Consider the following 17,950-nt stretch of genomic DNA (forward strand, 5'->3'; position numbering starts at 1 on the left):
CTCCACCTATTAACAATAAATACATGAACATATTGTGTCATAGGGGCCACACTTCAAATCCCAGGGGTGCCTGACATAACGACCCTTTGGCCGTCTTTCCTCCACAATCATAGTTAAAAAAGGAGTCGGCTTGTTTACAGAGCAGCACAGAGTCATCGCTCATGTCAACGCAACACTTTTTAAGTGCTGCTGTGATCTAAAACCGTATTTGAACTCAGTAAGTTGTAGTGCTGACATCTACGATTCAATGATTCAATAGGAGGAGCCTGATTTGACTCCCAATAGGTGCGTTCCAGATGACTGTGACTGACTTTCGCCGACTTGATAGGCAAATGTGAGATGAGGCGTCACTGCGTGACCTTACTGTGAGCTACGTCAGGTCTCACGCCATTTTTCTTGAAATGCAAATGCCAGGAGAGAAAAGGTGGGTATGTGTCATTTTGTAACGCTGGCAAAAGTCGATCACAATTTCTAAACAGCATGCTTTATTTCAAGTCCAGCATGCATCACGTTAAGTCAGTGCAAACGCACCTGATCGCACAGTAGGATCTTTGCAGAGCTGTTCTGTAAGATTTTGTGTTCAACGTCTGATTTTACAAAGAACTACTGGTTTCTTCACAGTAAGTTAAAATACAGCCTACTATATTATATATTTCAACATATAATCATGTAAAAAGAAAGAAGCTTTTAATAAATCGTTTTAAAATATGTGAATAAATCCAAAATTGTCACTCTAACCCTTAAGGCCTCAGTGCACATGTGTGGGCGTAGGGTGTGAGTGCGTATGGTACCAGAGGTAGGGAGACGGAGCCCCAGCGGCGCCGGTGTTGTGCGTAAATCATTTATCACCATTGCTGAACCACACAAAGAACATTATATCATTTTAAAACAGTACTTGGAATAGACCTGCATGCAGTTCTCAGCGAGTCGGCGGACACGACTCTGCACCAGACCGGTGAATGGCAGGCGAGCAGAACACAGGGAAAAGGGTCGATAATAAGCCTCAGTTTATCTGGAAATGTCCAGTGTACGTTACAGTGACTACTGAACAGAGACTGCAGCATCTCAAGATTTAAGAGTTACACCACACACGTAAATCCTTGACAATTCTGATTCGACTATGTAAGTCCTTAATTGGGAGCCCCAGTATGTAGTTCATACCGGAGAGGTGGTCTCTAACTGTGGCACAACACATCAGCACAGACTAAATACTGCGGGACACTTTACATAATATGATAGCTCTGGATTGGTTCTTCTCTTAGATGTCCAACAGGTCCTCTTTCATGCTTCTCTCTTTTGTGGGGTCCCAAGGGGCCTATTCTGGGTCCCCCTTTATTTACTTTATACATGTTACCGCTGCGACAAATCAGCTTTGACACATAATATTTCATTGCTATACACATGATTTGCAACTGTACAAGTGGTGCCACAGATGTGTCCTGCCTTGCTGAGATAGGTTATAAACTTTATTTATTCAGGAAGTCTAGAGAAAGCTTGTTTGACCTTTCTGTTTTGGATATTATAAACATGATTGCTTTTCCTGTAAAGCACATTGTAGGTTTGTTTCTGACAGGTTCTGTATAAATGATATTACTATTATCAGGAAAAGTTCCTGCTGCTCACGATAATTGCTTTTTAAAGATATTGTGAGTGACAGCAACAAGTGGAGAGAAAAGAGAACTATTAGGCCACCTTTGAGGCGGGTGCTGGAAAGTTACTTGTGCACATTCTAGAGCTAAATAGCTCAGACAGCAGCAACAAGGTGATGCATGAGTCACTTTATTGAATACAGCAATATTTATAAAAGGTATTAATTCTCTTCCTGTGAGGGAAGTGATCAAAACTCTTTAGTTGGTTTCATTTTGTTAAAGTGTTTTCCCCTTCTGCGTCATCGGCTGGTTTGAAAAGGCTACTGAGGCACAGAAAAAGTCTCTTAGAAAAACGGTAACAACAGCCAGTATGAGGGATTAAGTAACCAGGTATGAGAGGCATCTACGGGGGAAAGAATGATGAGTAAGGCGGAAAATATTGTGATTGACAAGAGGAACATCTTTCCTCTTCATTTGGACTGTTGTCATCTGGGTGACAATATTGCCTCCTTCCATTCACTAAAATAGATAAAATTTTCAATTGTGCCTCAAGCCATTGTGTTTTTAAACGGGTAAGGAACACACAGTCAAACAGGCAGGATGGTCAGCTGGTCTGGCCTGGCTGATCTGCAGCAAGGTACCGGCTTTGGTTTGTGTAATAATGTCTGTTGGTGAAAAGCCTATGTCATTATTGAATTCAGTTGGCTTCTGTCAGAGTGTCAAAAATCTGACTCAGTGTTTTGATACACCCTCAACTTTGTTCTGGCATGAAACAGCATTAAATAGGTTTTCCACAGAATACATTTGTATCAGATTTTTGAATTCCTATTACTGGACTACGCACCATTAGGCAAATATTCCCACACTGGATGTATCTGATGGCCCTGGAGCTAATTTTAGTCCTTCCCAAAACGATCATCTTGTTGCTAGTTCTGGAGGCTTTTGTCCCTCTAAAAAAAAGCTTGTAAAACAAAGAAGGTTAGCTCCATGGTATGACACTGAAAGTTGAAAATTAAAGCAAACATCTTTTCAGCACTGTAGCCAGCAGGGCTTGACATTAATGGCCGCCAACCTGCCAAATGTGAGGGTGCGCCCGCCAAACATGACATCCAGACTTTTATCAAAGAGAATATAAAAGTGTAATCTGTCACAGGGCAGCTACATTCCAATAGACCTGTAGACCGTTGGCCTCCCGCCTGCTTTTAACCTGATGGTATGATCTCTGTCATCACACGCGACTGGTAGCACGCACACAAAGTTCAGTCAGTGCGGGAGTGTGTGTGTGGCCGAGCAGTGTGGAGAAAAAATGAACAGCAGAGAAAGAGAAAAGGCAGGAGGAAAGTGCCGTTAAATGCTGTAAATCAGATATCTTGATGATTAAGGGACATGCTGGTATTTAAAAATCATATCACATCATATCGTCATATCAGCTATCTTTCCAGAGTTCTGTGTTTTAGTTAAAAGTTGTCATGCCGTGCTACTGCAGAGCTACTGCAGAGCTACTCAGAGCTACTCAGAGCTACTGCAGAGCTACTCAGAGCTACTCAGAGCTACATGATGGTAAACATAAATCCAGTCCCAGCTCTGAGGACGTGCAGCACTTTGATCAAGTACAATAAGAAGCTACTCTTTTAATGTGCACATGTTTTCAAAGCAGAGCTTTACACAAAACCTTGTCAGAGCTAATCATAATATTAGTACATTTTAGCACGCCATAGTCAACTTTAATCGTAGAAAACGTAATTTCCCACCAACAAAAATGTGGCTACTGAGAATGCTGTGTGGCTACTGACTTTGGAAAACCACTAGCTCAACCGTCTTTTTTCACCTACGTAATATTGCGAAAATCAGGAACATCCTGTCTAAAAATGATGCAGAAAAACTAGTCCATGCATTTGTTACTTCTAGGCTGGATTACTGCAATTCCTTATTATCAGGCTGCTCGAAAAAGTCCATTAAGACTCTTCAGCTGATCCAGAATGCTGCAGCACGTGTTCTGACAGGAACCAGGAAAAGAGATCACATTTCTCCTGTTTTAGCTTCTCTGCATTGGCTTCCAGTAAAATCCAGAATAGAATTTAAAATCATTCTTCTTACCTACAAAGCTCTTAATGGTCAGGCACCATCTTATCTTAAAGAGCTCATAGTACCTTACTACCCCACCAGCTGCGCTCCCAGAATGCAGGGTTACTTGTGGTTCCTAGAGTCTCCAAAAGTAGACTAGGAGCCAGAGTGTTCAGCTATCAAGCTCCTCTCCTGTGGAACCAGGTTCCAGTTTGGGTTCAGGAGGCAGACACCATCTCCACATTTAAGAGTAGGCTTAAGACTTTCCTCTTTGATAAAGCTTATAGTTAGGGCTGGCTCAGGTGAGTCCTGAACCATCCCTTAGTTATGCTGCTATAGGCCTAGACTGCTGGGGGACATAGAGTGGGAGCCGCCTAGTGCTCTAATTATTACAATTATAGTCCTATAATTATTGTTATTGCTATCATTATTATAATTATAATAATATTATTACTGTGATTCCTTTGGATTGATATTTGTTGTCTGTTATATTACATCTCTATATGTTGGGCTACCGAGCCGAGATCCTGCTTGAGGTTTCTACCATCCGACGTCTTCGCTAAATAAGTTAAATTTGAATTGGATAGAATAGATGTTTCTATAATCAAACTATGGAAGGAATTTATCAGTTTCACAACTTGCGAGAGATGGAGGAAGAGATAAGGCTCAAACCTGTACCTGCACAGCCCACACACTGTCGCCACTTCGTCCTCTCTGGAACAATCAGGACTCCATCTGAGAGGAATGTCATGTGCTCACTGAGGCGTGTGTGTGTGTGTGTGTGTGTGTGTGCGCGCTGAATTAGCTGTAATGAGTGGGGAGCTGCTGACTGCTCTTAAACACCACAGTCAGTGTTTCACCATAATAACAGTCAGTCCGTCAACATGTTGTTTCTCGGCAGTTTGCCCACTTGTTGACAGCCTGAGTCGTCCAATCAGCATCCTGAAGGATGGTAACCCCAGGCTAACCCTAACCTGAGATCAACAAATCCTCCAAACAAAACAAAAAAACCAGTTGTTTTCCATCCACAATGTGAAACACCGATCACCAGGATCAGGACATCGATTTGTCAGCTCAACAAGAGTAATTCTGGTCTGAATGTCTGATCTTCAGTCCGGTTAGGTTTAGGCACAAAAACATCTTGCTTAGTTTTAGGGAATCAGCATGAATTGGGTTCAGATAACTACTTAGTTAAAGATTGGGGTCTCTTACCGTCACAGTTACATTAATAACCACGTGGGTAAAGTTACAGAACATTTGTAGTCATGTTTTAAATAATATCTGAACATCAAACTGTGAAGGTCAGTTCAATAATGAATGCAGGCAAAGCTACATTCTGATGTTGACTTATTTGGACATCTATTGTTGTTTTATCCTGTCATGCTTTAATTTGATGCAGTTTTAAATGCTCTTTGTAGTCGGATTGTTTTGTTGGTGAATATGTGGATAAATGTGTACGTATCCTCTGTTTCCTTTGTGGATTTCATTATGGGACAAAGATGTCCATATAATAAATGTCCAGACTTCGAGTGGATTTAGCACTACTTAACTTTGTCACATTTCTACTGTGAACATACTCAAACTCAAAACCAGTCTGGAGTCAGTACGGAGTCTGAAACTGTCCTCACCTGAACACGGTGCGTGACGTTAGTATGATTTGATGCCTCAGTTTAGAAGCTGTTCTGAACATCTGAACAGAAACCCTGTGAATTCTCCCTTTCTCTCTGTCCTCCACAGCTTTTCTCTCTTTGTCTTCTTGCCATCTTTATTTATGTGACCTTCATTGAAGCAGCTAATCCCCCTGAGAGCAAAGAAAAAAACTCTAAATGAAAGTAGAGACAAACAGAGTGAAGTCAGCGTGTTGACAGCGAGGCGGCGGCTCCTTCAGAGCAGCAGGACAGAATCAGTCTTCATTAAAGATCAAAGAGGAGAGCAGAAGAAATAGAGGAGAAGATGGAGAGCGTTCCTGCCCGCGACCTTCAGCCGCACAGATTGCTGTTCTTCTCTGAGAGACGCAGAGAAACAAAAACACCGAGCCAAAAACCTTTAACTGTGGTCGCTTTGCTCAATCTTAGAGAATCAGCTGTCAGGGCGTTTCGTTTGATGCTCAAAGTCCCAAAATTTTATATTTGGAAGCAAATAACCGTTATTCTATCGGGAGTAACTAGAGTTGTGATTCAATTACATTTTCTCAAATCTAAATATGTTTGACTCTCACTGAACCTGTTTATCCTTTCAACATGTGTCAGTAAAGTTCTAAATAATTAAAACTACAAAAGCAGAAACAGTCTGATTAATGTGGACGACCTGCAGCTCCAACTAGAAGACATGAAATGTTGATTTAATCTGTGTTTTCACAAATGAAACTTCCCAAAAGTGTATACATAAAGTACAGAAAATTAATCTGCAACTATTTGGATGGTTGACGACATTTTTCAGCTTCTCTCATGAAGATCTGCTGCTTCTCCTCTGGACGATTGTAATAACTGTGATGTTTGTGAGGAACGTTGAGCTTTGGACACAACAAGCACAGTGTAGGTGTCACTTTGGGTAACTGTGACGGCAGAATCTTTACAAACCAGGAGGAGGAAATAATCAGCAGATTGATCCAGAATGAAAAGAATCATCAGCTGCCGTCTGACACTAAACAGTTCAGAATGAGCTGCAGCTCAACAACATCCTGCTTTACATTAATGAGGAGGAATAATAATCTCTGCACTCGTTCCCGGTGTGTCAGATAATTGATTTAAAAATACTGCTGCTCACTTTTAAACCACTAAATAGTTTAGGACCAAAATACCTCACTGATGTGTTATGAACCCTGTAGACCCCTCAGGTCATCAGGGGCCAGACTGTTGACCGTCCCCAGACTCAACACACAGCATGGAGAAGCAGCTTTTAGCTACTACTCAGCAAAAAACTGGAATAAACTTCCAGAAGTCTTCTGACTATTTTAAATTCAGACTTTATGCATTCTTTCATATTTTATTTATTGTATAAGATGTTTCATGTGAAGTGCCTCGATGATAGAATATATAATTCAACTGTCACAGGGACATTTTACTGCTTTAATACTTTAAGTACATTTTCAGTGCTGGACTTTTACTTGTAGTATTTTTACAGCGTAGTATTAGTACTTTTATTTCAGTAAAGGATCTGAGAACTTCCTCCACACAACGTAATTCCTTCATTCTCTTAAAAAGAGAAGGTGCCAATTCTTAACAGAAGTAATCTTATTGCACTTTTCATAGAGCAGGTCTAGACCATACTCTTCTTAATAACATTAACAATTTTCACCGTGAGCGAGCTCAGGCAGGAAAAAACAGCAGGTAGAAACCTGGAGCAGAACCTTGACCGCAGAAACCATCCTGCAGGGAGAACATTTACAGGAAAACAGTTTGGCCTTTTGGCAAATTGCTCTAATAATTAACATTAATTATCTATGATGTAGCCGTTCACTGTTCGTCATTTTTAATAGTGAAAGCAACAGTCAGCGCTGATAATAAATGAGAAGACTTCCTCTTGAATGTTTTGTACATTCTGTTCGCTAATAACAAAGAGAAATGAAAGATTCAATAAGCGTGTCGGGTGTGTTGCCAAAATAAACCCAGCTGTCTGAACCCAACCCTCATTGTTACGGTTTGTTGTGGGATCAATGATGTGATTGTTTTTTATTATTTATGTTCTCGATATCTTCCTCTCTTGATGTTATTATATGAAGTACTTTGTTTTGCACTTTTGCACAAAGGTGCCTCTAAAAATTAAAGGGTGGTTTTCATTCCACATTTTGATCCAAGAGATGACTGATTTGCTGCTCAAGTGAAAACTATAAAGAAAACTGTTGTGATTCAACGGCTCAAAACCATAAAAAGATCAATCAGTTTGTGATTAAAACTGTGAAATGGAAATGTATGGATTCAGTGTCTGGCCAGCAGTCACCTTGCCTGCAGCTCCAGCACACAGCTGAAATTCAGCTTCACTCGACAAAATCAATGAGGGTTTTTGATCGGCCCGCTCTGCCGTACTTTGAAAACGCTCAATAAATCGTCAGATTTTAAGCTGTGGTTAAGTGTTTTTATTGATTTATGTAACGGGGGCAGAAAACATGATGTGACAGACGCACAAGAGGCTCTCTGAACACTAAACTCTGATTTTAATCTGATCTCAACCTGTAAACAGACCTGGACCTGGTTCTGCACAGAACGGTTTGTGGACTGTGAATGAGACAGACATAATGTTGCTCTGCTGAATGCCATGAAAGGAACACAGTGGCCTTGTCTCTCCGCACACACACATACTTCAGGAATGTCTCAACCGGCTGAGAAACGCTCGTCCTGCTGAACACACGCTCAGCATGTTTGAGCTCCTCTGAGAAAATCACATTTCAGTTTCTCTGTTTTCACATTAAATCACATTAAAAGAGACAGAATCCTGGACTCAGGTTCATCAGGTGACACTAACACGACTCCACATGAACCCTCATGTTGATCTGGAGCTGCTGAAGGAGAAAATAAGTAACTGTTTGCTGACAAGTTCATCAATTTAGAAGCTGATGGTGTGTGAGTGTTGCGTTCGCAGCTTGTTTCTGCTCAAAACAAGCGGACAGAAACATCAGTTACTACAGGTGCAACGTTGTCCTCACTCTCAACAACCTCTACCAGCATCAGAAACACAAGCTGACCAATCACAGTTCTTGTTGTCTCACGTAGTGTCTCTGCAGCCACCAGGCCCTGATGTGTAGTTACATTTCAGGAAGCAGCTGAAGTAGAAACAACATAACCTCTTCATGAAGCTGTGGGATCAGGATGCAGCAGTTTAAATTAAATAAGTCTATAGTCTATATAATCTGAGTGAGCATCTGTGGAGTCAGTGGAGAAGAGTGTCGGGAGTGATTAGCGACAGCAAGAGTGAATGGGAAGGTTTTCAAGATGCTAGTGAGACCCAACACGTTCTCATTCCAGGGAGTCACATATTTTGTCAAGACCCCTTTGGCGTCACTTGTTAACGCCCCGGCTACCCTTTACCGTCGTTTCTGGACATGTAGGGCTCCATGCTCAAGTTAGCAAGAATAAATATGCAACGTCCGGTTAGACTTAATAAAACTTTAAAAAATTTGTGAATATGTCAAGATTTGGTTAGATTTAGGAAAAGATAAACTACTTTACTTATACGGGACATTAATTATGTAAGTTAAGTTACGCTACATCACTAATAATAATAAATGTTGACTTGTTGTTTCACAGGGGAAACAAACTCCAGTCTCCTGGGTGAAACCAGTTATGCTGTTTGGTTTGAAGGCGGTGGCGCAGTTAAAGATGCTAAAGTTTTCTTTGGGAGTGACGAGAACGGACAGGCTTAGGAATGAGTTTAACTGGAGGGACAGCCAGAGAGGCGAGATGGAGATGGTTCGGACATGTGCGGAGGAGAGACGCTGGGTACATCAGGAGGAAGAGGCTGAAGATGGAGCTGCCGGGCAGGTGGTTGGTGCGGCAGAGGAAGACGCAGAGGACAGGAAGAGATGGAAACCCCAACAGGAACCAAGGGAAGGAGGAAAATATGGAAGTGAACACACTAATAAACACCAATACTACAGTCATTAAATATTACAGCAATGGATGAGATTCAGTGGATCTATGAAAAGACGCCTCTGCAGGATGAACATAATTGAAACCAGAGATGTGTGATTTCCATTTGTAGTTTCTCAACCTTTCACTGGTTCAGTCAGGCGGCTTCTGCCTGCTTTGTTCTGGTCTTCAGTTCAGTTGCATGAATAAAAAGCTCTCACATGTGGTTTGTCTGAATGCAAACACGTCTTTTGCTTCCCGCTCAGTTGTGAACAGACACACGATCCTTTCTGAAGAAAAGCTGAATGGAAAATCCTGAACAAACATATTCCCAATCAAAAACCAATCACGAAATCTGCAGCGTGTGTGTGTGTGTGTGTGTGTGTGTGTGTGTGTGTGTGTCCTGCCTGCAGCAGTGTATGCAGGTCAGAGCGAGACTCTGCTTGTCTGTCACACTGAAGCTGCTTCGCTCTCACTTTGTTGCCGTTCAAGGAAAATTCCAAGGACTGAACAACTTCTGTTGTTTTTTAACACTTTCACAGTAAGTACTGGTGACAGACTGAGGACACGCCCCCCCCCCCCCCCCCGTCTGATGCAGATGAAGAATATTACTCTGAGTTGTTAAAAACTGATATAAACTGAAGGATTGAGTTTCTTTTCAGGCTATGACTGGCAGACTCCAACCTCAAACATGACTGTTACTTTTAAGCTGAACATCGACGGTAACGTGAAACAAAACTTTCCAGCTGATTTATTGGAGCTTGTCTGCAGCCTGGCAGGAAGCTCGGCATCCTGCAGACACTGCTCAGGGCAGAAAAAGCCCTCTTTCTAAAGAAAAGCTTTATTTTGATTGTGTACTCTAAAAAACTGAATCATTGCCCAAATTTCACATTGTATTCAAACTGGTCCTGCCTTGGATCTTGTTCACCAGCTGGAAAAACAGACAACCAATCACAGGCGAGATTGAAACTGGGGCTGTCATCTTCCTACACAGCGTGTTGGCTATACTACCGTGAGAAATTGCCACCAAAAAATGGACTGCTTGGACGTGACAGCTCTGCAGGCTGTTACAAGTCACTTTACAGGAACAACAATTCTTAAGTCAACATATTTCTTTCACAAGAGTGCCGTTAACGCTTCTGTGTAAACTAAAATTGACATTTAGTAATGGGACATCATGTTCAGTTGACAGCCGCTGCTTATTGGTTCCAGCAAAACACTGCAAATTTCTCTTGTAACGACAGTTCAGGCAGTTCACACTATCAGGGTTGTGCAGTCATAACATACTCTTTAAAAGATAACTGTCCTCCAACAGTTAATCACATACCTAAAGCAAGAAATGAGCTGAAGCTGTTTTTTAAATGCTTGTGTCACCTCATCAGAGAAAAAAGATGTATACTATAGTTTATAAAAGCAGACTGGTGAAAGGCTGTCATTTCAAAGATCATGATCCGCTTTCAATTTAAAATATCAGAGGGAGAGAGATCAGGTTGGAGTTCATCTGTGAGTTACAGCCTTTAGTTTTGGTAACTGGTGTTTTGTCATTCTTAGTTTTGAGTGGATTTTGCTCTGTTACTTTGTCAGAAGTGCTAAGCTAATTTAGCCCAGCTAGCTAACGTTGCTTTCACACACGCTGGCTTTAGCTGTAGGGAGGCTCTGTAACAATACAATTGTCAATCAACCAATGCAACCCACATATCCTAATCCTCATCACACCTGATGTCGCTCCCCGTTCATTTTCTCTGTGGAAAGAGAGAATTTCTTAATGGTGGAATCATGTTGATGTCTTGCCAACAACACTGTCATATCCTCTCTGCTTTTTGCCTCAACATGCCAGTAAATTTCACCCTTTAGTCACAGGGCCTCTGCTGCCTCAAGTGAGATAACAAGGCGTCGGTAAACATTTCAAAAACACAAATCTTTCTTGGTTCCAATTTTAAATCAAAAGTGACTTTTTGTCAGCATTATCAGTAATCAACCAATAAACATTTATTTGATGAAATTAAAAATGACAGAGGCCCTATGATTGAACCCTGTGGAACACCACAGGACACAGAGAACCAGGAAATAAGAGTCAAGCACTTAATCTCAACATATTCTTGAAGCGGACTTATTATTATTCAGACCTTTTCCCCTTTTACTTTCTAATTACTTTAAAACTTTTTGTATTCTGACCTCAAAGTGAAATAAAGGGTGGGTCAGGTGAAGTGATTTGAGAGCAGAAATTCAAAGATCATAAATCCCCCCCCGCTAAACGCTTTCACCCCTGAGTGTGATTACTGACAAACCCTGACATTTGCTGCAGGTTACATGTGTGAAAACAGCTGACAGGAGTCGTTGACCTCCGGGGACTGACCCAGCACTGACAGCAGTTTATTATGAAAGAGTCAAGCACAGGTCAAAGACGTCCTCATTCTCGTGCCTCAAAATACAGAGTTCACGTTACAGCACGGAGAGAGAGAGAGAGAGAGCAGGTAGAGCGAGCTGCCTGTATAATCCTGCTAACAGTTTCTGAGCTCCATTATTGACATTCTTCACATTCCAGCACTGAAAATCCCCCAGGCTGCACTGCTGCCGCTGCTGTCTACAACTAAGCAAAGTCAGTTTTATTTAATATGGCCCAGTATCACAACAAATGTGCCTAAAGGAGCATTACCAACTGTACAGCATCCTTATCCTTAAACCCTGCAGCTCATCTGACTCTCCCCCTCGCTGCCACTGCAGGGAACAATGCTGCACATTGTTAACTAATTCATTACTAATTACTGTCCCACAGGTTGACAGACGTGGCTCATTTAAGTTCAGACAGAGTACACATGTTACAGGACCTCGTCTCCAGCTGATGTTCCTGAGCATCTGGAGAGTCTCCTCTATATCAAATATCTAAGTGTAATACCTCAGTGCAGTAACCAAAATCAGACATGGGCAGAAAAGGTTTCAGTTTCTGTTGATGCATAGTGTGCATACTGTTCTGTAAGTCTGTAAATTAACACTCAGCTAAAAGATGATGGTTTCTGATAAGTGACACAGCTGTACAGACCATGTTGCTGCTGTCTCTCGGTCGTGCCGCTTTGCTCTATACAACATAAGGAAAATCAGGCCCTACCTCACTCAGTACGCCACCCAGCTTCTGGTACAGGCCATGATTATCTCTCACCTCAACTATTGCAATGCCCTCCTAGCAGGTCTCCCAGCTTGTGCGGTGAAACCCTTACAAATGGTTTAGAACGCAGCAGCGCGTCTGGTTTTTGATCAGCCCAAAAGGACTCATGTCACTCCATTACTCAGTGACCTCCACTGGCTCCCCGTGGCCCCCAGAATCAAAGTCACTAATGCTGCATACAGAGTGACTACTGGGTCTGCACCATCTACATAAACTCCATAATACAAGTTTACGTTCCTTCTCGACCAGTGCGCTTCTCCAACGAACGCCGCCTGGCTCTGCCATCCCTTCACACAAAGCAATCCCAGTCCCGGCTGTTCTCATCTATGACACCACGATGGTGGAACGAGCTACCACACGCCATCAGAGCAGGGGCGTCCCTCTCTAACTTCAAGAAGCTCCTGTATTGTTTTTGTAAAGCACTTTGATTGAAAGCGCTCTATAAATAAATGTATTATTATTATTAAAACTCTGCAGAGAACACTTCCTCTAACACATCTAACCTCTAACATGCACTTCCTGTGCTCTTCTTCTATCCTCTTACAGCTGAGTGCACTTTCTTGTTAACTCTCACTTCTTTCCCTAGCTCTTAATAGTACTTCCTAACTAGTATGTATTGTAGTTGTAGATCTCATGCTGTATTGATGCTTGTATGTTGTTCCTCATTATATAAGTCGCTTTGGTTAAAAGCCGAAGAGTAAATGTAAATTTTCATGTGGGGAAAAAATGAAGCTTCCTGGAAAGTCACAGAGCTCAGTTGAAAGTAGGGATGTCCAGATTACAAAACGACAACAAATTGACACAAAATACTACAAAGAGGGAAAAAATACCATAAAAAGATGCTAAACATTCACAAAGAGACCCAAAATGTCTAAAGAGATGTCAAACTAAAGAATAAGACGACCACAAAGTGAGTGTGTGTCGCGGTCTGGGGGTCTGGGCGTGAGAGGCCTTTCACATGTCTGTGCCCAGTTGTCTCATAATCCATCCATGCAGCCTGGTGAGCACAGTCTGTCCTGAATCTGGCTGGTCGTTGTCGTAGTTTTCAGCCAATACGATTCAACTCAGTATGCCAGCCGTGTCGCCATGGTTACCACGAGGCTTCATTATTGTCGGTGTGAAGTTTCATTTAGCTGCTTCCAAAGAAACACAAAGACAAACACACACACTGCCAAGGTCTTTCCTAAAAGTCAAATTCAATGGGAACAAGGCTGAGACACACACACACACACACACACACACACTGAATTTGATTAAGGTTTCTGTTGGCAGGCTGAAGGTTAAATCTCTCCGTTTAAACCTCGTCTCTCTGCAGTCACAACAATCAGCGTTTGATCATTTCCTGAAGCTGAAGTTCAGGTTTAAAAAGCTGTAACATCCAGAAGAACAAACAGGAAACCAACCAGCCGCTCTGATCTGGGCGCTCAGCTAAACACACACACTCTGATTTCATGAGTGTATCGATGACCGATCACTACAAACACAGGAAGAGGCCAGACTGCTTTAACCGGTCAGAACTGATCACCTGCAGATTATGTGTTATTTAAAGAGTTGTTTGACCTGAAAAAACACAAGCTCTGGGTCTGACTCTGTGCATTATGGGTAAAAACCTGTCCAACACATACACAAACATCAAGTCAAAGAACCTCCTCATGCACCTCTGGAATCTCCTGGGACCTCCTGCACAATGTCTGGAACCTCCTCAAGGAACTGTACAACTTGCTCGAGGACCAAATATATCTTCTTAAAGATCTCTGGTACCAACTTCAGGACCTCTACAATCTCCCTCAACCTGCCCAGGGACCTCCAGAATCTGCTTAAGGATCGAAACCACCTCCACAAACATCATCCAGGGTGCCTGCAGCCTCCACAAGGATCTCTTCAACCTCTTCAGCATCATCCTCAGTGACCTCTGCTGTCTTTTTTTAAAACACTCAGACTAAACTGAGTTCATCACGGCCACAGCGAGTCCTGGTCTCTGACTGGCTAGCAGATTGGTGGGGGTACTGAACCCTGGAGTCTGATGTGAGGCTCAGAGTGATACACGGAGCGCAGAACAACATAACAGTCTGTCCAAACAAGGAAAGTCACACAAACACACTCAGAGCCATAAAAATGAAATCCTCCCCATAATCTCATAAACTGTTACCAAGACAAAGAGAGAGTGCAGTCAGCTGTTTTCACTTAAACACACACACACTCAGATATCAGTCTGAAGAGTTGAGCTCAGCGTTTCCTCCCGTTATTCATTCAGTTATTTATTCTCTGGTTCTTTCAGGAGACAAAACTCTTATTTCAGCCAAACGGCCTGCTTGGTCGGAGATATTCTCAAACCTCATCACTCATTCCCATAATGCTTAGCAAGCCTGGTTTTTCAATTTTGTATTTTTTTTTTTCTTCTGGCAATGCAGCCAGAATCTGATTAGGAGACAATCGGTTATCTCAGATTCGATCTCTCAGCAACACGTTCCACACAAACGAACATGATTAATTTTTCTTTAATGAAAATAACTCATAAATCCTTCCAGCTTCTCCAAAGTTAGTATTTTCTGTTTTGATTCGTCTTCTGTGAGGTCTGATATTATATATTTAGACTTTTAGAGAGGGTTTTTCACTACTTTATGATGATTTATAATGAAACAATAATAAAAATATCCCTAATTTAGGTTCAACACACAAACATATCACCTGATGATGTCTGAGTGTATAAATACTTGCAGCGGGAGTATTGGACAGTGGGAGGACACATGCTTCAAGATATCTGCAATGAGGTGCGAGCCATCCTCCCTCTCTTCTGCTGTTGGGTGTGTCTGAACTTAATCTTTTCATTTGGCTGTTTTGAACAAATGAATCTATGAAATGATCCAAAGAAAAAACACTCGAGAACAAAAAGTTTGTCATTTAGTCTGAATAACGTAGTGACAGATCCCGATGATTTATCTTTTCTTTTAAACAGCAGTGGGGCTAAAGAAATGTTTAAAATCTAAAGGGTTCATCCTCTGCAGAACAGGAATGAGATCAGGACCTTTCATGTTAATCAGTATTCATTGAGAGATTTCACTCTGGAGCTAAAGTGCTTTATTTTGGTTTAATCATTAAATTAAACATGTTTCTCAATCACCAGGAAAAAATGACTAATAATAAATAAATACAGTAAAAACAAAGGTCAAGGCTGTTTTTCTTCAACACTTTGGTTTGGAGCTGCGAGGATTATTTATCTAATCAGCAACTAGTTTAATAATCGATTCCTTTGGCCTTATAATAAGACGTGTGTCTTTCTCCTTTAACGGGCACTTTTCACTGTATTCTCACTTATTTTATAGACCTAAGGTTTCATTAATAATCCAACTTATTGTTATTTGCAGTCCTGCTGTAGCTCATCAGTCTGGGAGACACAGGTCACCCAGCTCACAGTGAGGACAAAGGATTTGGCTCAAATGCAAAGAAAACAGCAGGAAATGAATCTATTATTGGTGATAATTCAGTCTGCAATGAGTTTACATGTAGTTTTTCTCCTGCAACGCCTCTGTAATGTTGTGATTGGAGTACAGATTTCATTTTTCAGTTTCACTTTCAACATATTTTCACTACATGAAATGACAGTTTGTCCAGTAAATAGTGTTTTCAGTCTGTCCCTGTGATATTGATCTAATCTGTTAAAGCATTTAGAGGTTTGTTATTATGACTCTAATATCACTACAGGAATGAAAGTAAAGTTTTTGTCCTATTAAATCATAATGGCAGTGTTAATCAGATTTATGCCTACTCAGTGGAGGGTTTATAGTAACATTAATGCACTTTATTGTGTTAATTATGACTAGGCTGTATGTATATGTATGTATGTATGTATGTATGTATGTATATATATATATATATATATATATATATATATATATATATATATAAAAAATATGCGATTATGATGTTCCTAAAATCATCTTAATTGTGGTCACAATTTATTTTTAGTTTATAATGCACTTCTTATTTAATGGTTATAACTTCTATATGATCTTAAACTCTATCTTAGTGCTCTGCAGTGAGTTCTTTATAACTTTTTATTGGAGCTTTTTTTGGCTCTTTTAGGTTGAAAGTAATAATCCAAAATATAATAATTGCGAACATTTGCTCTGCTACATTTATATTCAAAGATCATTTTAGTTATTTTACCACTATAATATCCCCATAATATATTTTATAGGAAGTGTTTTGAATCCTTTAGTTATTCACGTTTTTGTCATTTTAGGAATTTTGAATGTGTCTAAAAGGGTCATTAATTTTTACCAACCTGATCATAGTTCATCTATATTACTTCCTGAAGTGACAACTTTTCACAACAAACCTGTAGGCTACAATATAAAGTTCAGTCCCAACAGTGATGTAGTTTCCTACTGAAACACACACGAGTCACGCAGCAGCTCCCTCCCGCACAGACACGCTCTCGCCCCGGGATTCTCGCTCCCTCCCTCCCGCTCCCTCTCCGGAGCTCCCGCCCCGGGCTCAGTCCTACCTCTCCTGCCGGGACTGGTGCAGCAGCAGCGGCCGAGCAGCAGCAGCAGCAGCGCGGCTCCGCCTCCATAAAACTTCATGTCTGCGGCCGCTTTTTATTTATTTTTTTAATGGAACTCCTCAAAGTCGTTGTTCCTGTGGAGGTGGAGGGCAGAGCGGGTCTCCATGAGCAGCGGCAGCCGTGATGCTGTTTCAGTGTGAGAGGGCTGAAGCTGAATGACGGGTCCTGGTGGATTCAACGAGACTCTGTAGAGAAGCACGCACCTCCTCCCCTCACCACACCTCTCACCCTCTCACTCTCACTCAGCCTTGTTGACAAGTCTCACTCCAGCAGTTTGATTTATCTGAATTTCCCGCACCCTCAAAAACTTGAATCACAGGCTACAGCAGTTTGTGCATTTCACCAATCAGCAAATAAAATCATTCAAAGAAAGAACACAAGTTCACTGGATTGAAGTAAATCACGTTCTTGCAAATGTAAAAGCAGCACAAATAATGAGGAGAAAATAAATAATCTGCTTTATGCTGTTGTATGACCTGGTGGATCTTTTTACATAAAGCTGCCAACAACCAAAATGCATGAAAACAGACACATGCATGCATAAAAATGTGCAAATCTTTAGTCATGATCACTAAACGGTACAAGCAAGTATTTAAATATGTGTTTCACTATTTCTGCACAGAATACAGCAGGAAAGAAATGTAATACGTACATGTAAAGTAAAATGATTTGATCCTAACTGTTTTTTGTGTCTTCTTCATTAAAAGTCACTGAAAATATAAATAACTCACATTTTAAACGTGTCCCTCTACAGACATGATGAGATGCTGTGGAGCCTTTGATTGTAGCTGTGTGATTAAACTGTCCTCCCCCACCCACACGCATCTAAACACAAACACAGCTTCTTCTTTACAAAAGTACAAATCTTTAATCCTGATCACTCAAAATATTATTAGAGAAAAGTTCAAGGTCGTAAAAATGAATTTCACTGTTTATTCAGATAATACCGCAGAAAACAATGATAGTTTAATTACTTATTTTATTTATTTAACCTTTATTTAAC

General features: G+C 41.1%; 1 protein-coding gene across 1 annotated transcript in view; it reads right to left on the reverse strand.

The window, feature by feature from the left end:
* The window catches only part of LOC119913984 (melanoma receptor tyrosine-protein kinase-like), a 43,525-nt gene extending 26,379 nt beyond the window's left edge, over positions 1-17,146 (reverse strand). The window contains exon 1 of the mRNA XM_038732955.1: positions 16,888-17,146. Within this exon, the coding sequence (XP_038588883.1) occupies positions 16,888-16,966 (79 nt within the window). The 5' untranslated portion in view covers positions 16,967-17,146. The remainder of the gene's footprint in view (positions 1-16,887) is intronic.
* Positions 17,147-17,950: the final 804 nt, after the last annotated feature.

Source organism: Micropterus salmoides, unplaced genomic scaffold (assembly GCF_014851395.1).
Source record: "Micropterus salmoides isolate LMB-PRFRI ecotype aquatic unplaced genomic scaffold, ASM1485139v1 Ms_hic_scaffold_1, whole genome shotgun sequence".
Classification (NCBI taxonomy): domain Eukaryota; kingdom Metazoa; phylum Chordata; class Actinopteri; order Centrarchiformes; family Centrarchidae; genus Micropterus; species Micropterus salmoides.